At 38.9% G+C, this 26,043-nt stretch overlaps 1 protein-coding gene across 1 annotated transcript in view; it reads right to left on the reverse strand.

Annotated features, from left to right (window-relative positions):
• Positions 1 to 556: 556 nt before the first annotated feature.
• The window catches only part of ALKAL1 (ALK and LTK ligand 1), a 30,996-nt gene continuing 5,509 nt past the window's right edge, over positions 557 to 26,043 (reverse strand). Inside the window, exons 2-5 of the mRNA XM_002819075.5 lie at positions 8,988 to 9,041; positions 6,414 to 6,494; positions 5,017 to 5,093; positions 557 to 1,134 (exon numbers count right to left, since the gene is read on the reverse strand). Coding sequence (XP_002819121.3) covers positions 5,029 to 5,093; positions 6,414 to 6,494; positions 8,988 to 9,041 — 200 coding nt within the window. The 3' untranslated portion in view covers positions 557 to 1,134; positions 5,017 to 5,028. The remainder of the gene's footprint in view (positions 1,135 to 5,016; positions 5,094 to 6,413; positions 6,495 to 8,987; positions 9,042 to 26,043) is intronic.

Here is a 26,043-nt window from a genome sequence, read left to right on the forward strand (position 1 = left end):
GGGGCATTTTTTTAGCTTGGTTTTCTGAGGAACAAAGGACAATGTATGTATATATACACAAAGAGACATGATACAGTGTCTGGAAGTTATGCAAGAGACCAAAAGTACTGCATAATTGAAATGATGGCTTCCATATGGCACAGAGGTATATATGTCTTCATGACATCAACACAAGCAGTTGGCAAGTGATACAAAGTCAATGACTACACTGTTTAGGTATTGTTAAGCAACTCATGATTTGTCTACTCATTAAAGGGATGGAGGTTCTCCATTGTTTTGTTGTAGGGTCACGATGTTTTTTCACTGTTGTTTTTAAATGAAACTTCTTGGATGCATCAGAGTATTCTGCTACATTCTAAACAGAGCATTCAGGCCACCCATACATTCTTCTCACTCCTTGATGTACAGCTCGCCAGTCCAAGAACAACTGGACTTCTTCGTATTTAAGAGAGCAATACCAGATGTTCTAACTTTAAAAGGCAGAAATTGTCTCAGGATTCTAATTATCAATTCAAACAATACATATTTATACACATATACCTATATAGTAATCACACTTCAAAAGCATAACCTCTATTACAAACATCTTTAATTCAAAGGAAACAACACATTTTTTCATATTTCAACTTTAATAAAATTCACAGTTCAAATTAATGCAAGTGAAGACAACAAGTTCTAAATAAATGTATTTAAATATTAAATAAGAATTATAAAATTTAACTTGGTACATGATGATTTGACAAATATATACTAACAGTCATATACAAAAAAATCATTATTTCTCACTGGCACTCACAGATATAATTTACACAATTAAATGTTTAATTAGAATGTTAACCATATAAAGAAAATAATATATCTAGTAAAAATAAAATACAATCACACAATTTTCAATATCTAATTTTCAATATGCGATTCAAACTGTTTTACAAAATTATAAATTACTGTATACACAAAAAGATAAAGCAAGAAAGACTCCATTCTATGACAGGAAACAGCTAACCAGTTATTTCTGGGAAGTCTCTTATTTTACTCATCTTAATATCCATAAAAATATAAATTTCATCTTTTTTTACATTTTGCATGATTTGAGGCACTTTTTCTTCAAATTAGATGTACATTCTTAGGAAATGTCTGTGGGGGGAAAAGAAGAGCCATATCATTTATGACCTGGTTTTTAGAATACTTATAAATATGTACAGTTTCAATAGTTTTATTTTCCTTAAAGAATCTGTGGACTCCTAATTTACAGTCTAATTCTGAGAATGCAGACTAATGTGTGTGCAGAGGGGCAGGAAGGTTGATCAGTACTTTTAGAGACTTTAATTATTGATTTTTCCCTTAAAGATTTATGATATCTAGACATACCAAAACAGAAAAGAACTTGACATCTTCTAAACAACTCATTAAATATCCCTAACATTTATTAATCTGTAGTATTGACTGTAAACCTTGTTAAATAAATAATTCAAAACAGATACTATCACAGATAACTCCTATAAAGAAAAATCACTAAGTCTCTAAAATCTATAATTTTTAAGTCATGTTTATCAGCTCTGTCTTCTGTGATCTAGCCCAGGAGAATGTAAATTTGTGTACATTATCTTAAATTATAACACAGTACTACTTGTTTGGGAAAACTTTTCCAGTATTGTGTTGTTTGAGGACTTTAGGTAAATTTACTCATTTACATGGAATATATTAAAAACGAAGAAGGAGATAAACATAACTTGGTTTAGGTCATTTCAATAACCAAGTGAATTATCTTGATTCATGTTTTGCATTGTTCAAAAGAGTTGAGGCCAGGCGCCATGGCTCATGTCTATAATTCCAACACTTTGGGCAGCCAAGATGGGAGGATCACTTGAGCCAAAGAGCTCAAGACCAGCCTAGGCAACACAGTGGGACTCTGTTGCCACCAAAAAAAAAAAAAAAAAAAAATTAGATGAGCATGGCAGCATGAGCCTGTAGTCTCAGCTACTTGAGAGGCTGAGGTGGGAGGATCACTGGACCCTGGGAGGCTGAGGCTACATCGAGCTATGATCAAGCCACTGCACTCCAGCCTGGGCAACAGAGTAAGACCCTGTCTCAAAAAAAAAAAAAAAAAAAAAAGGAAAGAAAAGAAAGAAAAAAAAGCTTTGAGACAGGTAGATTGAGAGTAATTGAATTAAGTATCTTGCCACTAAAATAATCTAGTTTATTTTCTTAATCTAAAAAAAATTGTTTTCAATTTAGCAGCTGTAGATATGCAGAACTAACAGTTCTAATTATTATCATTAATGTGTAATAATCACTTTTAAAATAAGACCAAGTATAGCAACAATAATAGGTTAAGATTGTCTCAGTAATTGTCACAAAAAAACTGTGAGATAGTTTAAGTAAATCCCCATGCAGTTATTTGGGCTATATTGATATTGAGTTACACTGGCCAGTTTAAGATATTCATGAGTAATCTTAGACTACAAGTCCTCTATGACCATTTTTTTTTTTTTTTTGAGATGGAGTCTTGCTCTGTCGCCAAGCCTGGAGTGCAGCGCTGCGATCTCAGCTCGCTGCAATCTCCACCTCTTGGGTTCAAGCGATTCTCCTGCCTCAGCCTCCCAAGTAGCTGGCACTACAGGCATGCACCACCACACCCGGCTAATTTTTGCATTTTTAGTAGAGACAGGGTTTCACCATGTTGGCCAAGCTGGTCTCGAACTCCTGAATTCAAGTGATCCACCCGCCTCGGCATCCCAAAGTGCTGGGATTACAGGCGTAAGCCACAGTGCCCAGCCATCCTCTATGACTTTCAATCCCACCTTCACAACCTGAGGAACCCGTTTCCTTAAAAGGACTTGTCCATGGTACTGAAATGCTGACCCAAAAAAAGTTGACTTGGTACTACACTGCGAAAGAACTACTGATTAGAGAAATATTTGAAAAGAAATAATTATCTTTCAGTATTTTGTATAGATTCTACTTTTTTAAATAAATGTTACAATTTACATTCAATTTATTTAGGATCGTACAAATACTTTATTGCCCAAGGGCTCCTACAATAAATTAGCCAGAATGAAAATTCTGACTTACCATTTCACTCTTGTAAAGTAATAGGCTAGAGCAAGAAATAACTACATGTTCATTACCTTTTTTATTCTTTGCTTTTTCTCTTATTATTACAATATCTTCTCTCTGTTTCCCACCTACAGTATCAAATCTGTACCAAAGTTTTAAGACCTGGTTTCTTTTTTATTATCTATTTTGGACAGTTAAAAAATAGAACATATAAGTACTTTTGTTAATCTAATGTCTATCTGTGTAATGTTTCTGCACAATCATAAAATAACACTAAATGCTGAAAGATTTTTGGAAATCACTCAGGGCTGGTAAGGTTGTCAAAAAACTATTTTAATTCAATCACTGTTGAGGATATTTTAAACTAATTCATTAAAATGGTCTTTTCATTTGTACCAAGATTTAACACTTAGTGGAAAATCCATAGATTAAGTTCACGGGTATTGCTAAAATAGGCTTCCTGGCTTCTGACATTATTCAAACATTTTCTTAAGAAAATTAGCCTTTTAACAGAGTGAAGAGACAACATGTAGAATGAGAGAAAAGATTTGCAAACCATTCACCTGACAAGGGACTAATATCTAGAATATACAAACAATTAAACAGCAAAAAACAAATAATCTGATTTAAAAGAGGGCAAGGTATCTGAATAAACATTTCTCAAAAGAAGACATACAAAAATCTAACAAATATATGAAAAAAATGCTAAACATCACTAATCATCAGGAAAATGCAAATCATAACCATGATGAGATATCATCTCACCCCAGTTAGAATGGCTATTGTCAAAAAGACAAAAAAATAAATGCTAGTGAGGAGCAGAGAAAAAAGATCCTTTATATACTGTTGGTGGGAATGTAAATTAGTACAGCCATTATGAACAACAGTATGGAAGTTTCTCAAAAACAAAACTAAAAATGGAACTACCATATGACCCCAAAATCCCACTACTGGGTATTTATCCAAAGGAAAGGAAATCAGTATATCAAAGGGATACCTGCACCCCCATGTTTACTGCAGTACTATTCACAATAGCCAAGATAGGCAATCAAACTAAATGTCCATCAGTGGATGAATAGATAAAGAAAATGTTGTGTATATACACAACGGAATACTATTCAGCCATAAAAAGAATGAAATGCTGTCATTCAAGGCAGCATGGATGAAGCAGGAGGACATCATGTTAAGTGAAGTAAGTCAGGCACAGAAAGATAAATATTCTCACTCATATGAGGGAGCTAAAAAAAAAAAAAAAAAAGCTCATAGAAGTAGAGAGTAGAATGTTGGGTATTAGAAACTAAAGAGGGCCAGGCACGGTGGCTCACACTTGTAATCCCAGCAGTTTGGGAGGCTGAGGCGGGCGGATCACTTGAGGTCAGGAGTTTGAGACCAGCTTGGCCAACATGGTAAACCCTGTCTCTACTAAAAATACAAAAATTAGCCGGGCATGGTGGCACGTGCCTGTAGTCCCAGCTACTTGAGAGGCTGAGGCAGGAGAATCGCTTGAACCTGGGAGGCGGAGATTGCAGAGATCGCGCCACTGCACTCCAGCCTGGCGACAGAGCGAGACTCAGTTTCAGAAAAAAAAAAAAAAGAAAAGAAAAGAAAAAAAAAGGCTAAAGAGGAGTGGGGAGGCACAGCTGGGGAGAAGTTGGTTACTGAATATGAACTACAGCGAGACATGAGGAACTGAAGAACGGGTTCTGGGGCTCTGCAGCACTGTAGGATGAATCTGGTTAACCGTAATTCATTGTATATTTTTTTAAAGCTGCAAAAGAAGGTTTTGAATGCTCACAATATAAAAAAGAATAAATGTTTGAGGCATACAAGTATCAAAATGTCACACTGTACCCCATAAATATGTACAATCATTATGTGTCAACTAAAAAGAAAAGGAAAAAATGTTTAAAAATAAAGTTAGACTATTAAACAGGATAAGAAAAATAAATATATACTCACAGGGTAGGTTTGCTAGGTCTGGGAGCACAGTGGACTCACTGCTAATCTTGTTAACAATCTAGCACATCTTTTGTAATCTAAGAAAAACATTTAAAGGTAAATTATATATAGAGTTACTAGAAATGCTGGGGAAATCCTGTTGTTGTCACTAATTCATATAACAATAACTACAGTTTAATAAATACCTACTATGTTAAGTGCTGAAAATGGATTTTCTCATCAATTATTTTAATAACACAGTCGGGAAGGTGCTATTCCTATCTTCACTTTAGAGATGAGACAAAAGCCTCAGAATGTTAATTAATTACCCCGTAACTAGTCAAAAGCTTTATCCCAAAGCATGTGCTTTCTCCACCATGCTTGGCTACCATTAGTCATTCTGCCTGTAATCCAATGTGATTAAATTTCTCTAGCCATTCAATACAAGTTGTTTTATTTTATTTTATTTTATTTTATTTTGGGATTTTAATTTATTTATTTACTTATTTATTTATATATTTATTTAGAAGCTGGGTTGTAAGACTGGCTAATTTTTGTATTTTTGGTAGAGACAGGGTTTCACCATGTTGCCAAGGCTGGTCTCAAACACCTGAGCTCAAGCGATCCGCCTGCCACGGCCTCCCAAAGCGCTGGGATTACAGTCGTGAGCCACCCCTCCCAGCCTAAACACAAGTTTTTTTGAAAAAAATTATAACAAATACAACTTAACATGCTGAGTAAAAGTCAATATTCCTCAAGATGAGCAATCTAGTTAAAAAGAAAGAACATGCTTAGAATTCATGTTCTTTAAAAGGAAAGTTGAGGCTTAGAAAGGAATTTAAAAACAGCGAACTGAGTTACCACACATAGTCATAATTCCGGCACTTTAAATGACAGCACTTAAATATTATGTTTAGAATTATTATTAACTTCAGTAACTTAAGTATCCAAAAGAATTCATTATAGCAACCTTTACATGCTATCATTACTCAGAAAAATCCAGCACCATTATATAAATGATGTGATATAAAAAATATTTACTTTAAAATAACTTATGAAAAAATTTTTACTTAGAGTTCACAGTCATCTCATTTTTTTCATTTATTTGAGACAGCACCCTATTTATGCCAAGGAATTTGAATCATGATAAAATGTTTAAATCCTAACAAACACTTTAGTCTTTAAGGAAATCTGGCTATTATCAGATTTGAATAGATTCCCAGTTACAATGTGGTTTCATTCCTCACAGTGGCAACAGTACACACAGACCTTAGGTTCTGTCAGTGTTCTAACTCAGTGTTATAAATAGAATCTCAATGTTTAGTCTACTACTTCCCACCCACAGACATTTGAAGTTTAAAATTATATGCATTTATTGTTGGATAATTTAAAAAAAAAAACCCACCCAAGTTACTTACAAGCTGGCGTTGAGCACTCCCTGGTATTGTAATAGAGTCGGTGGAAATGTTTGCTGCATTCTGGTGAAAATGTGACTGGCCCTAGAGCACAGGAAAAGAATGCTTATTATAAACATATTATAAACATAGGCATGTTTTCCAAACAAATTTCCTAGCACTTTATGGGTGAATATAATACAACAGCACTTTACATCCTTCCATGCCCTTAAAAGAACGTGCCTGAGAGCTCTTCCCCCTACCCAGGCTCTGTGGGAAGTAGAGTTGTGGTCTATGAAAAATAATCTAAATTCATTCCATGTTCTCAATATCTCACATAATGGAATCTTCACATTTAGGAGAACTGTCTACAAAAATTAGAAGGAAAAAGCTCTGGACAGAAAATAAAAAGTCTGTAGTGAGCAAATTCAGTAGACGAGAAGTACAAAAAATAAGTATCTTTGGTTTCTACTTTGTTTTTATTTAATAGCAATTAATGTTTACATGCCAAGACATTTATTCCATTTTCTAATTTTAATAATTTGTGTCTTATTACTGTCTAGGATAATTGCAAAATGGGCAGGGCCTTGAGAAGTCCCTTGTCTCTCCCTTTAAATCAAAGGTAGGGCCCATCAAAACTTTCATCCCAGATGGCTCGTGTCTGTAATCCCAGCACTTTGGGAGGCCAAGGCAGGAGGATCACTTGAGCCCAGGAGTTCAAGAACAGCCTAAGCACCATAGCAAGACCCTGTTTCTACAAAAAATAAAAATAAAAAATGAGCCAGGCATGGCAGCACACGCCTGTAGTCCCAGCTCAGTTACTCTAGAGGCTGAGGCAGGAGGATCCTTGAGCCCAGGAGTTGGAGGCTGCAGTGAGCTATGACTGCACCACTGCACTCCAGCCTGAGCAACAGAGTGAGATCCTATCTCTTAAAAAAAATACACACACAACAACAACAACAAAATGTTCACCCCTCCCTCCCTCTGGAGTCTGCTTCTCGTGGGGTCCACAGTCATGTCGCTCACAACTGCCTCAAAAGGCTCAACATCCTCACACATCCCTGTGCCCTGCAAGTGCAACTCCACTTGATCCTCAGGACCATCCTTTCTGTTAATAAACAGGTAGGGCCCTTGGACTTGACTAAGTGGGCAAACCACATCTTTCCCACATTACAGGCCTGAGGTGTAAAACAAGAAAAAAGTAGCTGGGATGACTGGGAACAGACAGGCAATGCCAATAGTAAATATGGGGGTGTACTGTTTAAAATAAGTCAGTGATTTGCTAGAAATTGGGGCATAGGACAACGTGCAAATGATTCACAAAGCTGATATGAAGAACAAAACAGTGTCATGGGACAGTATTTGTCTGTGCTCAAGATGTGGCAGGTGGGCCTGGTGCAGTGGCTCACAACTATAATCCCAATGCTTTGGGAGGCCAAGGCAGGAGGATCACTTGAGCCAGGAGTTCAAGACCAACCTGGGCAACATAGTGAGACCCCATATCTAAAGAAAATAAAAAATTCACTGAGTGTGATGGCACAGCAGTCCCAGCTACTTTGGAGGCTGAGGTGGGAGTATCCCTTGAGCCTATTTGTTCAAGGCTGCAGTGAGCCATTATCTCACCACTGAACTCCAGCCTGAGTGATGGAGCCAGACCCTGTCTCAAAAATAAAAAATTTTTGGCCGGGTGCAGTGGCTGACACTTGTAATCCCAGCACTTTGGGAGGCCAAAGCAGGTGGATCACTTGAGGCCAGGAGTTTGAGACCAGCCTGGCCAATGTGGTGAAACCCCATCTCTACTAAAAATACAAAAAATTAGCCAGGTGTGGTGGCACATGCCTGTAATCCCAGCTATTTGGGAGGCTGAGGCAGGAGAATCACTTGAACTCGGGAGGTGGAGGTTGCAGTGAGCTGAGATCGTGCCACTACGCTCCAGCCTGGGCAACAAGAGCGAAATTCTGTCTCAGAAAAAAAATAATAATAATAAATAAATATATTTTAAAAACATGTAGCATATGAAAGTCTGTCCCTCCCTGTTCAAAAAATTTCTATTGCCCCCTCCCTCCCTACCCCCACCTGGTTGGGGCATATAGTCTGAATTCCCTAGCATGCCACTTAAGATTATCCACAACATGACTCCAACCTACCTTTCCAGCCATATATTTGACTAGGGCCAAATACGTCCCTACCTAAGCCCACTCACAGTCCGTGCATACCTGTCCTTGCCTAAACCACACCCTGTGTCTTCATGGCTTACTCAATGCACTCCTGAACAGAAGGTCTCCCTCACCACGGGAAAGCCTTATTCATCCCTTAAAGGCCACCTTAAATACTGTGTCTACTACAAGCCTTTCTTGGTAGTTCTTGGCCACATTATTCACTTCCTGTGTATCCTTAAAAAGTGGTTCATACTTCTATTACTTATTAAGGGCTGGTTTACGTTACAGTTAACACAAGTTAGTAGCATCCGTCCATCTCCCCATCTGGACCGTGAGTCCCTTACAGACATTTATTTTCATATCCCTAGTGCCTGACATAGTATTCTGCACACAGTCTTTTTATTTAGTTAATGGAATCACTGATAAATTTTGTACTTACCTGTGAAATGCTTTATGAATTTGTCTTTTAAGTTAGAATCTTTTGGGAATATTTCTGAAAAGAAAAAAAAAACCATTAGAATTTGTTGAATGCATTTCTCCCATTTAAAAATATCCTTAATATGCTAAATACTTTATAAGGCACTAAACACATGAATTCGTGACAGTTTTAGCTGATCCCAAACTGGTATCTCCAGCCCTGACCATTTCCTGGGCTCCAAAACTCCAGTACAACTCACTGCTTGCTCTACGGCATGAAGGGTACCTTACAGACCTCTCAAAAGTGCACAGCCGCAATGGAAGGTCTCCTTTTCCTCTTCCCAGACCTGTTTCTCCCACGTTCCTCAGTCCACTGAAGACTGACTGAAGTGGCATCACTCTTGATCAGGCCCCAGCTCAAGAAGTTATGCTTGACTTCCTTTTTCCCTCACCCCTACACCCAAACCATGAGTTAGTTTTATGTATTTCACCTCCAACAAATTATTCCAGACCCACTCACTTCTTTCTCTTTCCCTCAACATGAGTCTGGCCCAAGCCATCGTCCTTTTGTAACCATGCCTTGGCAGTGGCCTCCTAACCCCTCTTCTCCTCCCCATAATCGTCTTTCTCCCTAGTAGCCAGAACAAACAAACTGAAATGTACTATAGGTCATGATCTCTCCCACTTGGAAGGTTTTGCACTTAATATATAATAAAATTTAAAAATAAAATTGTATCTCAGGCTTTACCTTCTACTCACTAAAACTACACCATCCAAAAAATGCAGTTTATACAAACAATCGGGAGCATGTGCAACTCTTTCAAAGGAAGAGAAAACTTAAACTTTAGTAAAATAGTTGAGCCTCAAGGTTTGTTGGTAGGTATATATTTAAACTTACAACATTTTAAGAATATAATGGGGAAGTGAACGTTTGTCATCCCCCTCTAGGAGAGTCTGAGCCACCACGGTGACAAGTGTGACTTCGCCAGGACAAGGCAGTGGTGACTGAGGCTTGGTAAATGCAGATGCAGGGATTCTAACTGTTCCTTACATGCCATGAGCTCCTAAGGGATGTGGGAACCCTTCCCTGTGCAGGGAGCTCCCCAGTTCAGGGCAGCCTTATGTGAGTTCAGGGCCTGATTGTGCGGGTGCAGCAGGAATGCAGAGAGATCGGAGCTCCCCCCCGCATTTGACAATGAACACCTGCACTTTACAAACAATTAAAACTAATCCAGAAAAACAAAGCAGCAGTAAAATGAAAGTACTTCATCATATAAACCTTTCCTCTTCTCTTCAATAATGCTCCAGCCCAAACATAGATCTTTTCCCCCGTACTTCTCAGAAACCAAAAACAACAAATTGGCTTCTGTGGTGTCAATATTTGGGCCAGGTAGTTACACTGGTGCTTTCTGAAAAATGAATGAGCTGAGTACAGCAGAAGCACCTACTGTGGCTAAGACATGCTCAAAGACTTTATAAATAATTCTATTTCCAAAAGCAATTTAGAGTATAATTTTAATCTCTAGACCCTGTGACAACGACACTCAGGTGTGTAGAAAATTACATATTTTAAGTAAATTACCCTCCACATCTCCACCCCATAGCACATTTTATAACTTCTATCAAAGCAGATGTCACATTCTGGTTAGCGTGATGGGGCACCGTGTGTGTCTGTGTTCCCCGCAATTATGGCTTCCTGAGGAAAGGGACGCGGTCTTGTCCCCCTGTACAACCCGGCTTTGCTGGCAGAGGCACCTGGCACATGTTCAAGGAATAGGAAGCCGAGAGGGTTGCTACCGCTCAAATGGAAACATCAATGCCTCCTTGCACTCAGTACAGCCCACCAAGAAAACCAGAATTTCAATACACTTGAATTTTAACTTCAAAGCACAAACATACACAAGAATGTATAACAGATTGATTTAGCTGAAACAGAAAAGTGTTGTTTAAGTTGACACCTGAAGTAACGAGCCAGAGATAAGAAGGTAAGAAGAGATGAGAATGGGGAGGACTGTAGCGTGTTCAAGTATTGGGGGAAATGTCCAGAGCTGCTGAAGAAGAGGTGGGTGAGACAAGGCTGCAGGTGCAGGTAGGCTTTAGAGTTAAGTCATACACAAACTTTGTGCTTAATTCTGTGGGTGACGAGAAGTCAAAGGGCTTTAGGCAAAGGAATGGCATGGTTAAGCTATTTTCAAAAGACATTGAGGGAGGGAGGGAATGGGGAGAATTGGCCAAAGGATACAAAGCTGCAGATGGGTAGGATGAGCAAGTCTAGAGGTCTCATGCATGGCAGAAGGACTGCAGGGAATAATGATGTGTTGTATGTGGGATAATAGCTAAGAGAGCAGAGTTCAGGAGTTCTCACCACCAAATAAAAGGGTAACTGTGAGATAATGGATATGATTTGCTTGACCATAGTAACCACTGCACTCTGTATATATATATCAAAACATTATGCTGCATACTCTAAAGACATACAATAAAAATAAACAAAATTATATACACCATTCAAATATTTTTTAATAAATAAACTTTGTTTTTTTGAGACACGGTCTTGCTCTGTTGCCCAGGCTGGAGTGCAATGGTGTGATCATAGCTCACTGCAGCCTCCACCACCTGGGCTCAAGTGATCCTCCCACCTCAGCCTCCCAAAGTGTTGGAATTAGAGGCATGAGCCACTGAGCCCAGCAGAAACTATTTTTAATAATAATAAACAATTATGCCTAAGTATTGTGAAAGGAAAATAAATCTCAGAACCCCAAAATCACTAAGCCAAGGGTAAAGTCAAGCTGGGAACTATGTCAGGCAAACCTGCCTCCCATTAATTCCTAAATAAGATAGTTACAAAGATAAAAAGCTACATACATCCGTCACGATTTGCCCACAAGAAAATTCTTTGTGAATGGAAGACAGACAGAACTCAAAGTCATCCCTCTGAGGCTCACCTGAGACAAATGCATATGATTGCTTCTTCTGCCCTATTGTTTATGTAAAAATGCAGATTCACTGAGCCACACTAAATTGTGTATTCAGTGGAAGACTGATCAAGGACTCAAAAGAATGCAAACTTTTGTCTCTTATCTACTTTTGACCTGGAAGCCCCCCACACCAACCTCCCTCCCTGCACACACCCCTTTCCCCTCAAGCCCGTTTCCCCTCCCCATCCCCCTTCAACTTGTTTTGCCTTACTGAACCCAACCAATGTACATCTTATACATATTGATTGAAGTTTCACGTCTCCCTAAAATGTATAAAAGCAAGCTGTACCCCAATCACCTTGAGCACATGTCAGCAGGACCGCCTGAGGCTGTGTCATGGGTGCATCCTTAACCTTGACAAAATAAACTTTCTAAATTGATTGAGACCCGTCTCAGATACTTTTTGGTTTACAGTACAGAGGGCAAAGAATAGATGCAGAGAGACATGTTAAAAGGTTTACAGTCATGTGCTGTTTAATGATGGAAATATGTTCTGAGAAATGCATCATTAGGAGATTCCTCCATTGTGGAAGCATCATAGAGTGCACTTACATAAACCTTGGTGGTAGAGTCTCCCGCACACTCGGCTATATGGTACAGCCTATTGCTCCTAGGCTACAAAACCTGTTGTGCTGAATACTGTAGGTAGCTGTAACACCATGGTGAGTATTTGTGAATCTAAACATGTCTATACATAGAAAAGGAACAGTAAAAATACAGTATTATAATCTTATAGGACCACCATGATATATGCAGTCTGTAGATGACAGGAACGTCCTTTTGTGGCACGTGACTGTAACTGTATTGACTAGCACTGGCCTATGCAGGGGCTAGCAAACAACAGCTCCTGAGGCAAATCCAGCTTGCTCCTGTGTTTGTGAATAAATCTCTGCTGCAACATGCCCACATCCATTTGTTTAGGGGTCGCCAGTGGCTGCTTTTTCACTACAAGGGCAGAACTGAGTAGTTGTTGCAGAGATACTATGGCTCACTGTAGAAAGCAGAAAAGTTCCTCTTCAAAGCTCGTCTTGGTTTAAAAATAAAATAATAGAGACTAGGAATAATAGCTCCTTACTCCAAAGCCTCCTATCAACTATTAGTTCCCATACTTTAGCCCAGTTTAGTTGCTTTGGCTTACTCAGGCATGTCTGGACAGGCCCAGGCAAGTCTTAGCTCATAGCTTATGCCCCTTTCTTATTTGGAAATGTTATTGCTTCCTTAAACCTTTTGTAAGCAACTTCCTTTTCTTCTTGGTTCTCCCTTGCACTTACCTATTTAGGGAAGTATTAGGTTATTAGCAAATCGGATATCAGTTTAAGACTGTGAGGTCCAGCTCCAGCCAATGGATACAGGACACAGCAGTAAGGACAACCCAAATGCGCAAGGGATAAATATGTCTGCTTTTCCTTTGTTCAGGTATGCTCTTGCCATTGTTCCATCTGTGAGGGGCACCGTTTCTGCAAAGTAAAGTTGCCTTGCTAAGAGATCCTTTGTCCCTGTGCTGACTTTTCTTTGCAGCACCGATTATCTGTTTCTAACACTCACAAAGCCCAAAATATTGACTATGTGGCCTTTTCTAAGGAAAGTTTGCCAATGCCTGCAGCACACTCCTATTTGTAGTAAAAACAAACTAAAATGGTGGGAGGCGCCAGGGAGCAGAATTCTGGGGTGGAGAGAAGAGATATTTTTCCATGCACATCCTTTTTATTACTTTTAACTTTTTTGAATATAAATCTGTATTAATTTTTCAATAAAAACCTAATTGATTGAAAATGAATTTGCATTTAGTGACTAGATGCATCCAGTAGTTTTTGATCCACAAAGTATTAAATAAACTACTGAACATAAGAAAACTACCCCAGGCTGGGCATGGTGGCTCACGCCCGTAATTCCAACACTTTGGGAGGCTAGGCAGGTGGATCACCTGAGATCAGGAGTTCGAGACCAGCCTGACCAACATGGCAAAATCTCATCTCCATTAAAAATACAAAAAAATTAGCCAGGCATGGTAGCGTGTGCCAGTAATCCCAGCTACTCGGAAGACTGAGGCAGGAGAATCACTTGAACCTGTGAGGTGGAGGTTGTAGTGAGACAAGATCGCGCCACTGCACTCCAGCCTGGGTGACAGAGCAAGACTCCATCTCAAAATAAATAAATAAATATAAATAACTAAGCAAAAAGAAAACTCCCCCCAAACAACGAACCTAGTTGATTTCTCTCTGATGGAAAATGTTCTAAGAGAGCAGCATCTACAATGAGATAAATGGAAGCCACACATGTAATTCTAAACGTTTAGTAGCCACATTTAAAAAGTAAAAAGAAACATGTGAATTAATTTAATAATTTGGCCAGTCACAGTGGCTCACGCCTGTCATCCCAGCACTTTGGGAGGATGAGGCTGGAGGATCGCTTGGGCCCAGGAGTTTGAGACCAGCCCAGGCAACATAGTGAGACCTCATTTCTAAAATTAAAACTAAAATTAAAAATAATTTATTTTAACTAAGTATAGCTAAAGTGTTACCATTTCAACTGGTTATCAACATTATTAACTACTAATGAGATATTTTACTTTTTTTGCACTAAGTTTTCAAAATCTAGGGTGTATTTTGCACATTCAGCACATCTCAGTTTGGACCAGCCACATGTCAAGTGCTCAGCAGCCTCATAGCTTGTGGATGTGGTGTTGGATGGCACAAGTCTGAAATGTAACTTTAGGCCGGGTGCGGTGGCTTATGCCTGTAATCTCAGCACTTTGGGAGGCCGAGGCGGGTGGATCATCTGAGGTCAGGAGTTCGAGACCAGCCTGGTCAGCATGGTGAAACTCTGTGTCTATTAAAAACACAAAAACATTAGCCAGGCATGGTGGCACACACCTGTAATCCCAGCTACTCAGGAGGCTGAGGCAGGGGAATTACTTGAACCTAGGAAGCAGAGGTTATAGTAAGCTGAGATCGCGCACTCCAGCCTGGGTGACAAGAGCGAGACTCCATCTCAAAAGAAAAAAAAAAGAAGAAAAAATAAAATAAAATGTAAGCTTCAGATGACAAGTAGATATGAGGAAGAAATGCTAGTGGTCTATAGCACTGTAAGATGACTACAGTAAACAATAATATACTGTACAATTTCAAGTAGCTAGAACGAGGATATTGAATGTTCCCAACACAAACGAATGATAATTGTTTGAGATGGATATGCTAATGACCCTGATCAGATCACTGTGCATTATATATATTGAAACATCACTATGTACCATTTGCCAATTAAAAAATAAAATAAAATGTATGCTTCATTCTTGTGATATATAATTACAATTATATAAAAGATTACATTATTTGGGAGGGTTAAAATCAAACAGGTCTCTAGGTAATGCATGATCATTATCTTGGGACAATTTGAATAAATGACTATCTCATTCATCCAATTTGTAAAAGTTTCTAGTTTTTATTTACTAAAACAGTTGCTATCTGCAGCCCTCCTCAATTGTAAGTTTACAAAATCTTTTAAAGAAATAGATGTGCATATATACGTACATATATACGTTGGCATACTTATCTCTTATTCTTATACTCGTTTAAAAATGAGTCATGATCATGTGAAATAATAAAAAACATAATGCAGTACAACCAGAAAACAAAATAATTGGAAATGTTTACTGTTTGCTTCTACCTGCATATAATTTGACTATCTTCCATAGAGATAATTTGTTCTGATATGATTTACTGTTGACCAGCCTTGTTAATTGATCCTCAGTCCTTTGTGAGGTACTATGGAACATTATTTTATGTTTCAATCTGGCATTACATTAGGTACTTAAATCAAAATGTTTGCTGTACAGTTCTTTGAGTTATTTATTTTAAAGACAAGACACTACTAATCTCGTTACTAATCAATACTAATCAATCTAATCATTGTATAACAAGTTCCCATTTCAAAAATAAGAACAATTATCTTTATTATAGCAGTACTGAGAGAATTACAGATGAGAACTGTTTTAGGAGAAAAACTCAAATTTAATTTCAATATGACAAAAAATTCAAATTTGTAAAATATATAGCAGAAAAAGCTATACTATATTAAATATAGTAAATATATTAAACATATAATAGTAGAAAAAGCTACTTCAACCTCTGCCTTCATCGTCGCATGAAGTTCTACAGTGTGTCTCTGTATCTTCCCATCGCTGTCATCTTACTAACAACACCAGTTGTACTGAAAAAGGGCTGACTCTAGTATGACCTTTTAAATATATTAAAGTTGACTTTTAAATATATTCAAGAAATATTTTTTTAAAAATACTAAATTGGCCAGGTGCGGTGGCTCATGTCTGTAATCTCAGCACTTTGGAAGGCTGAGGCAGGCAGATCACTTGAAGTCAGGAGTTCGAGACCAGCCTGGCCAACATGGTAAAACCCCGTCTCTATTAAAAATACAAAAATTAGTCAGGCGTGGTGGCACACACCTGCAATCCCAGCTACTCGAGAGGCCGAGGCAGGAGAATCACTGGAACCAGGGAGGCGGAGGTTGCAGTGAGCCCAGGTCGCGCCACTGCACTCCAGCTTGGGGGACAGAGTGAGACTCCATCTCAAAAATAAATAAATACATAAAAATACTAAATTAAAAGCACTTAAAAATAAACTGTCATAAAATGTGTGCCTTCTTTCCTTATGTAGTTACAGAACATCTGTACCAGTATATACTTGTAAATGTATAAATATTTGTAAATAACATGTTTTTATATCATGCTTCTTCTATTACAGTTTAAGATATTTAAATAGAGGGATGTATGTGTGTAACTCTCTTTTTTACACACACATTAGCCGGGTGGTTTAATGAGACCTAATTGCCATTTAGGCTGTAAATTATGCAGAGGATAAAAAAGTAAACTCAAATTGGTTGCTTATTATTTTCTAAATTTTTGCTATGTTCTACAGGCTGGCAGTGTCAGCATCTTCTGGGAGCATGTTAGAAATGCAAACCAAGCCCAGACTTACAGAGTCAGACTTTTATTTTACTGGAACACAGTATGTTGGATAGACTCCCATTGGTATAATTTTGTGTGGCGCTTTTGAGCTGCAGGCAGAGTTGAGTAGTTGCAAGCACTTTCTCAAACTTTACATATGGAATAAGTACAGATGGATTCTGCCTTCAGAAAAGACCATATATTGTGTATTTGTTTCGTAGGGCCGCCATAACAAAGTTCTAGAAATGGGATGGCTTATATCAACAGAGACTTGCTATCTCACAGTTCTGGAGGCAAGAAGTCTGAAATCAAGACGTGGGCAGGGCCATGCTTTCTCTGAAGTCTTGAGTGAAGGATGCTTCCTTGCCTGTTCCAGCTCTGGTGGCTGCTGGCAATCCTTGGCATTCTTTGGCTTGCGGATGCTTCACTCCAATCTCTGCCTTCATTGTCACATGGAGTTCTCCTGTGTCTCTCTCTCTTCCCATGGCCATCATCTTAAGACACCAGTTATACTGAAAAAGGGCCAATTCTACTCCAGTATGACCTCATCATAACTAATTACATCTGCAATGACCCTATTTCCCAATAGGGCCACACTCTGAAGCACTAGGGGACTAGATCCTCAACGTATTTTGAGGAAGAGGAACACAATTAAACTCCTAATGTATGAAATCTGAATTCACTAAACAAATAAATTGGAATTAATTATTTGCATTATAAAAGTCAATTATTTTCAGAATAATTTGCTCAAAATTATTTTTAAATGATTTAACCAAGACATCAAAAAACATGACTTATTTACAAAATTTCAATGGGGCATAACTTTTATATAAATAAATATATTCTGTAATGTGAGGTTTTATTACAACCTCCTGTGAAAGAAATCAGCTAGTCAATTTAGCCAATGCAAGTTGTAAAGACCCACCTACAAAGAATATCCTGACTGAAAAACTTCCGAAAATAGAAAACACTTATTTTTATTTTTATTTTTTTAGAGACAGAGTCTTGCCCTCTCACCACAGCTGGAGTGCAGTGGTACAATCATAGCTCACTGCAGCTTCAAACTGCCGGGCTTAAGCAGTCCTCCTGCCTCAGCCTCCCAAGTAGCTGGGACTACAGGCATGCCACCATGCCCGGCTAATTCATTTTTTTTTTTTTTTTTGCTTTTTGTAGAGAAGGGGTCTTACTTTGTTGTCCAAGCTGGTCCTGAACTCGTGGCCTCAAGATATCCTCCTGCCTCAGCCTCCCAAAGAGTTGAGATTTCAGGTGTGAGCCACTTTGCCTCACCAGAAATATTTTTAAAACATCACTCACTCCAGGTTATTTATATTAAAGTTTTTGTAGTAGTGTTATTTAGATTTTTTTTCTTATTTTCTAAGTAGCTGTTGAAAAAATAATTTATTTATAATTATTCTTTCTGTGACAAATAGCTTTAAAAGGCAGTATTTATATCCTAAAACTAAAACCCAATGTTTTGGAAGATGTCAACCACCTTCAAGAGTGATATAAAATTTTTAATGTAAGTCTTTTATTATTGAGCAGTTTTAGATGCACAGAAAAATTATATAATGCAAAGCATTCCCATATGCCCTGCCCTGGTGTCTCCTATTATTAACATTACATTAGTATGGCACATTTCTTGCAATTAGTGAACAAATACTGGTACATTCTTACTCACTAAAGTCCATACTCCTTTCAGATTTCCTTCACTTTTCCTTGATGTCCTTTTTTTGTCCCAGGATTCCACATTACACTTAGTCATTATGTCTCCTTAGGCACCTCTTAGCTGTGATAATCTCTCAAAATTTCCTTGTTTTGGTAACTTTGAGCATTTGGAGGAGTCTTGGTCAGGTATGTTGTAGAATGTCCCTCATTTGAGATTTGCCTGCTGTTTTCCTTGTGATTAAACTGAGATCAGGGGTGTTAGGGAGGAAGACCACCGAGGGAAAATGCCATTTTCATCACATCCTGTGAACGGTGCACACTTTTAGCATAATTTATGTTTGCTGATGTTGACCTTGACCTCCTGGTTGAGTCCCTGTGTGTCAGGATTCTTACTGCAAAGCTACTCCTTCCCCACCCCAGTCCCCCAGCCTTGTACTGTACTTCTCAGAAGGAGGTCACTATGCTCAGCCCACACTTGAGGACTGGGGAGTTATGTGTCCCCTCTTTGAGGACATAGTATCTACATGCATTATTTAGAATTCTTCTGCATAAGAGGTTTGTCTCTTCTCCTCCAGTTATTTATTTACTCATTTATTTACACAAGCAATGACTGATGAATATTTTATATTTTGTGTTATAATCTAATACTACTTTCTTTATTTTGTATCTCAGATGGTTCTGGCTCTGGCCATTACGAAATGTTTTAGTTGGCTCCTGTGTTCCTTTGACTCTGTTGTTGGTAAGTTTTTGTTGCTATTTTTATTGCTTTGTATTTGTTATCACTTTTTAAAAACTTTCTGGCATTATCAGATACTCTAGGCTCATTTCTTATTATTTTCTGTCCTAGTCTTGGTTTTAGGGATTTCTCCAATGAACCCTGGTTCTTTTACTGGAGAATGGCATTAGAAACCAAGATCAGGGCATTTGGTGCGCTCCTGGTGACTAGAGCATGGCTGCTTCTAGCCCCTCGAAGCTGTCAGAGCAAAGAAAAATGTGTAGGGTGTAAGTAAGCAACTTGATTTTTATATATCCAGTGTTTCAATTATTTCTAAAGTTGGACTACAGTGCTTAATAGAATATATTTTGGGGGCTGAGCGCAATGTTATCCCAGCACTTTGGGAGGCCAAGGTGGAAAAATCACTTGAAGCCAGAAGTTTGAGACCAGCCTGCACAACGTAGTGAGACTCTATCTCTACAAAAAATTTTAAAATGAGCTGAGCATGGTGATGCATGACTGTGGTCCACGCTACTTGGGACGCTGAGGCAGAAGGATCCCTTGAGCCCAGGAGTTAGAAGCTGCAGTGAGCTCTGATCATGCCACTGCCCTCCAGCCTCGGTGACAGAATGATACTCCATCTCTAAAAAAAAACTGGAAGGTGCAGCATCTGTAACATTCCACTGATTATAAGAACTGCCTAAAATTTATTTTAAATGATCTGACTTCAAACACATAGTCATATCGAATCAGACTCTGTACTCAACCGTGTCCTATGTCCTCTCTTAGGACTGGACAGTCATGCTTTGCCTTCTCAGCCAAAATAAAATTCTGTGTCCAGCCAGACCGCCAAAGATGCTTTGTGTTTCTTTTATAAATTCAAGCAGACAAACTAAAGAATCTCTAAAGTCCTTTCTAAGTCCTCCTATATTATGCAATATTATGATAAAATTCTAACATTAGATTGCATATTCACAAAAGGACAAAATATTAAATGAGTCCAGAAAACTTGAAGAAATACAAAATCATGTTATAAAGTAGATTCTTTTCTTGTTTTAAACCACAGAACAACTCATGTTTAATTTAAATTTTAGCAATTTCATCTGAAGACTGATCTCATGAAAATGATTTATTCAGTTTCTGGTTTAATCTAGTTAATCCCCCTTCCAGATTTAAAATGATCATTTCCATAGACATTTAAAAAGATAAATGAGATTCTTATAAAAATGCTAAAACAGGGCCGGGTGCAGTGGCTCATGCCTGTAATCCCAGCACTTTGGGAGGCCGAGGTGGGCAGATCACCTGAGGTCGGGAGTTCAAAACCAGCCTGACCAACATGGAGAAACCCCATCTCTACTAAAAATACAAAAATTAGCTGGGCATGGTGGCGCATGCCTGTAATCCCAGCTACTTGGGAGGCTGAGGCAGGGGAATTGCTTGAATCTGGGAGGTGGAGGTTGCAGCAAGCCGAGATCACACCATTGCACTCCAGCCTGGGCAACAAGAGTGAAGCTCCATCCCACACACCAAAAAAAGCTAAAACATTTCAAAAACAAATAGATGTGCCACATTTCATACCGTGATAAGATTTTTATGTGTAATCAGTTATTAAGAATGACAACCAAATGACAATAGATAAGTACTTGCAGAAAACACAGGATCCAGCCCTAATAGTGTTCTTGGATTAGGCAGTGAGAAGACTTACCAACAAACTAAGTGACTGGGAAACTCCAGAGGGCTGTTAATCCAGCAGTAAATCAACCACCGTACGAGCAGAATCTCTAACAATCAAAAATTTGCCTTTACTTTGACCAGAAATAAAGAACAGAGAGCAGGTTTGAAGGCAGAACACAGGTTTAGGTGGAAAAGGGTCAAGTTTGAGATTCTGTAGCTAAGATATTCAGCAGATAATGAATATACAAATTTAAAGGACAAGGTAAAGAAAAAGGAAGAAGACACCTTTTGGAATCTTCCATGGATTTTGTGAAAAATCCATTGATAAGCATGGAACCTTGGGGTACACAAACACTTAAAGGCTGAAGAAGAGATGTTTGGAGAGAGAAAGAAGGAATGGTCAGAGAAGAAGAGAACAAAGCAAGAATAACTGTGGAATCGGGAATCATTTAAAGAGGAAGAGATGGGTCAACTGCAGCAAAGCATCCAGCGGGCCAAGTAAGATAAAGGCCAACAAATGCCCATTGGAGTCAACTGGAGTCCAGGTGGGATCATGGGCAGGAAGAGGTGATGGAGGGCTGGAAGACAGGTGAAGCTGGTGGAGGATATCGGATTTTGCCCTGTGAGCTGTATTAACCATGCATTTTTATTTTCTGTATTTCCAATGCTTTGACATCTTGGGGCTTTGCTGACCCTGGAGAGAATGCCCCTCCCAGGGTAGCCATCCCTAGAGAGCGTAAACTCACAGAGACTGGACACAGGTTTAGGTAGGAAAGGGTCAAGACTGAGATTCTGTAATTGAGACAGTCAGCAGATAATGAATACATAAATTTAAAGGACAAGGTAAAGAAACGGTGCAAGCTCACCTTTCATTTACAAAGCAGCCAATGCAGAGCCCACACCTTCACCACCTCCTCTACTGGGCTCTCTGACTCTGGGCCAACATTCCTCTGCCCTTATTGCTCCAGGGCCAGGTACCCGACAACTAGAGGGAGCCCTTAGTGCCAGAGCCCACTGAAATCATTCAAACCAGCCAATCCCACGCCTGCTTACCCTGCCGTGCCTTGGCTTTCCTGTGGTAATCACAGTACAACCTCTGACCACATTTTCCCCATTCGTCCTTCCTCATGACCCGCCCTGGTGCTTCCCCTGTGGCCTTGTGTGGTGCACTGTGCTCCTGTCTTTAGGGACCCGTGAAGACAAACTTCTTCCTTCATGATAGTCATTTCCATGCGTCTGTGCCTTACTATCTCTGGTTAAAACAAATCCCAGGTACATTTTAAAACATGGATGGTGGTAGATCCTGCATGGAATGGAGATCTAGTCACATATATTTTATGTACTCTGGAAATGATGCAAAAATTGGCTACAAGAAAGCTTATTATCTCTCCTTGTAATCTTCTACAACAATTTTAAACTAACTTTTTCTAAATACAGCATGTTGTTTCCTAGATGAGGCAATGAAATTCTTTATGCAGCAAGAGTTTTCCAGTATATTTCAAAATACCTTATTGTGAATGTTTTTGAAATGTGTAATTACTATCTGATTACCACATGTTAAAAATTTTACCAAAGTAATGTAAAATATTGGATTAGATAGTAAAATAGAATAAGCACTCATAAGAAGTGTTTTTCCTAAGAATGGAATATATGTGGGTTTAGAAGATTGGATGGATAAAGCTCTCAACAGTAATGATACAGTAACACAACTAAACCAAAATTTAATTCATCAACAAATGAGATAAGCAAGTTTATTGCTCATTGTCCACACAACCTAACCTATGTGTTACATTTCCTTTCTTTCTTGTGAAGTACCTTTTATTTTTGCTATATCTATAAAGAATTCTTTAAGGTGTGGCTATTTTAACACTTCATCAATTAATGCAGTAGTAATGAATAATTCTTTAATGTAGTAATTTTTATTATTTTGACTTAAAGTACAGAGTATGACTCCTACTCTGCTTTGTTTTTAAATCTGTTAGAGACTTTGTTTTCAAATCTATTAGAAATCACAAAAGATAGTTATAAGAAAAAGTTACACAAACAGATAGTATTCCAAACCCAACATGTAACTTGTTTTTCCTTTCTCGGCATCAGGCATATATGCTGGCAATAGAAAATCTCCTATAAACAAATATAACCAAGCTTTGAAGCAGTCATGATGATATTCATCGTTTCAAGTTCACCATGTCAGATGCCCGGGTGGTGCTTAGAGAGAGTAAGAAGCCGCCTGCCTGCAGCTCCTAGGCCAGGAGCCTGGTCAGGTGCTCCACACATCTCCTCTGCTGTTATAACTTCACAAGAAGCCTCATGATGGGGTCTTCTCTGTGGCACAGACAAGATATTTGGAACTCAGAGATCCACCCCTTCCCAATTCCACAGCAAGCCTGGAACCAATGCTTTCTGTCTCATGGAAATGATCAATAGCCAATCTGATACTGTCAATAAACTTTTTACAAAACTATCAGCCAGAAATAATCACCTTTTGGGGTTTCAATTTTCAGTGTTTTTGTTTTCCTGTTTTCTCACATGTAACCATTGTGTAATAAAGATCAGACTTTTTTTAACGGTTGGCTCACATAATTTGCCTTATGTTTACAGAGAAAACAGAGCCTACCAAGCGTGAGTAGACACGTACATAAGATGAATAGTAATCATGGATTCTGTAGAATTAACAGACGTATAAAATATCAGCCGTTGTGGTAGCTCATGCCTATAATCCTAGCACTCTGGAAGGCAAAGGACTGCAGATCACTTGAGGTCAGGAGTTTGAGACCAGCCTGGGCAACGTAGCGAAACCCATCTCTATTAAAAACACAAAAAAATTACTGGGTGTGGTGGCATGTGCCTGTAGTCCCAGCTACTTGGGAGGCTGAGGTGGGAGGTCGAGGCTGCAGTGAGCTGAGATTGAACCACTGCACTCCAGCCTGGGCAACCAGAGTGAGATTATGTCTCAAAAAAAAAAAAAAAAGAAGAAGAAGAAGTATAAAATGTTCATACTGGGGCCTGATGCAGTGGCTCACTCCTGTAATCCCAGCACTCTGAGGCAGGTGGATCACTTGAGGTCAGGAGTTCAAGACCAGCCTGGCCAACATGGCAAAACCCTGTCTCTACTATATATATATATATTTTAAATCAGCTGGGCATGGTGGCTTGTGTCTGTAATCCCAGCTACTTGGGAGGCTGAGGTGAGAGCTCCTGGAATCTGGGAGGTAGAGGCTGCAGTGAGTTAAGATTGCTCCACTGCACTCCAGCCTGGGCGACAGAGTCAGACTCCGTCTCAAAAAAAAAAAAAAGTTCAAAATGGGGCACACTCTTCAACAACAGCATTTAAATTTGAATGAGTAATTTATGGTTTTACTGAATTTGTTTCCAGGTATTTTTCCACCAAATAACAGTGTGCCTCTTTGACTAGCAATTAGTATGTGGTCGTGTCTCAGCAACTCTCCTGCCATGTCCCTGCCCTGTCCCTCCGCCCTCCTCTGTTCACCTTTCCTTCTCTCTTCATTGCTTTCCTGCAGCCCAGTCTTTTTTTTCCTGGTGTCCCCCAGCTGCTAAAGTTGGGCTCGTTTATAGGCATTGGCTGAAACAATGTTTCCAAAGTGGGCTCCTTCATATCCTAGATATGCAACATGCAAATAAATGCCTAATTAAAAAAAAATTTGGATAGTACTGATTTGCATAAAGTTTCCTTTACTGCAGGACTTCATAGTGCTTTGTCATAGTCCGTTTTGTGTCGCTATAAAGGAATACCTGAGGCTGGGTAATTTTTAAAGAAAAAAAAAGCATACTTGGCTGATAATTGTGGTGACTGGAAAGCTCAAGATTGGGCATCGGCAGCTGGAGAGAACCTCAGGCTGCTTCCACTCATGATGGAAAGTGAAGGGGAGCCGCTGTGTGCAGAGAACCCGTGGCCTGACAGGAGCAAGGGGCAGGGGAGGGACCAGGCTCTTTTTAACAACCAGCTCTCAAGAAAACTAATAGAGCAAGAACTCACTCCCACCACCTTCCAGGAAGGGCATTAATCTGTTCCTGAGGGATCCACCCCCATGACCCAAACACCTCCCATTAGCCTCCACCTCCAACATTGAGGATCGAATTTCAACATGAGGTTCAGAGAGGACAAATATCCAAACCACACCATGCTTCTATAGTGATTCTAAAAAAGAGGGCTTAATCGTTATGTTCCCAAAGCTGGTAGACCAAGGAAGCCTTTTTTCACAGGTTATCTTTCAAAACATACTGGAATGTGTAGTGTAGAGCTGTGGGTACATGCAAGGATGGAGGGAGGGCAGACAGTGAGCTACTGAACCAGAGTGTGGCTGGGTTTGGGGAGGGCAGATAGAAACTGTCTCTATCTGGAAGAAACTCTCCAAGAGATTCCAATATGCCACCTTTCTCCTCCTCACCCTCCTTAGTTAAAAAAAATTCTGATGGTCCCAAAAATTCAAGGTACATGAGAATTCTCAAAGAGTTTGTTAAAATGCAGATCTACAAGCTGCACTCATACAGACTTATTATATCCAGGGTGAAGTCCAAGAATTACATTTGAAACTTTCCTCTCAGCTGGTTCTGAAACAGATGATCCCAGGAGCCTCATTTTAACAACCACTGCTCTAGCAGGTATTAAGGGCAGTAAATACTGTACTGTCTAAATATAACCAAATGCCAAAACGTTAGCTTATGCCTCATAATGGTAGGAAGTAAATAAGACAATAGGTCTGCTTTAGCTTTGGGGAAAATAAAAATTTAAATTCTATATGTCCACAATTATGTATCCATAAATCAATAAATAAATATTTTAAAATTCAAATTATTTTAGTTTCAGAGTTAAAAAAACCTGCAAAGTTTCTTTTTTAAAATTCAATTTCTTCTGAAAAAAGTAATTCTTCCTAAAAGAAGAATTTACACAATGACTTTGGTAGGCTATGGGATATTAAAAACCGAGTAACCCCTAGTCTTCAACTTAAAGAGGCTCACATTCAAATAGAATAATATAATATCAAACTAATATGAGTTTCAGTGTGAGGTGTGCTGTAGGAAGAAAAAAACGCTATCTGTGTTCAACAGAAAAAGAAATCATCAC

This window comes from Pongo abelii, chromosome 7 (genome assembly GCF_028885655.2).
Source record: "Pongo abelii isolate AG06213 chromosome 7, NHGRI_mPonAbe1-v2.0_pri, whole genome shotgun sequence".
NCBI classification, from domain to species: domain Eukaryota; kingdom Metazoa; phylum Chordata; class Mammalia; order Primates; family Hominidae; genus Pongo; species Pongo abelii.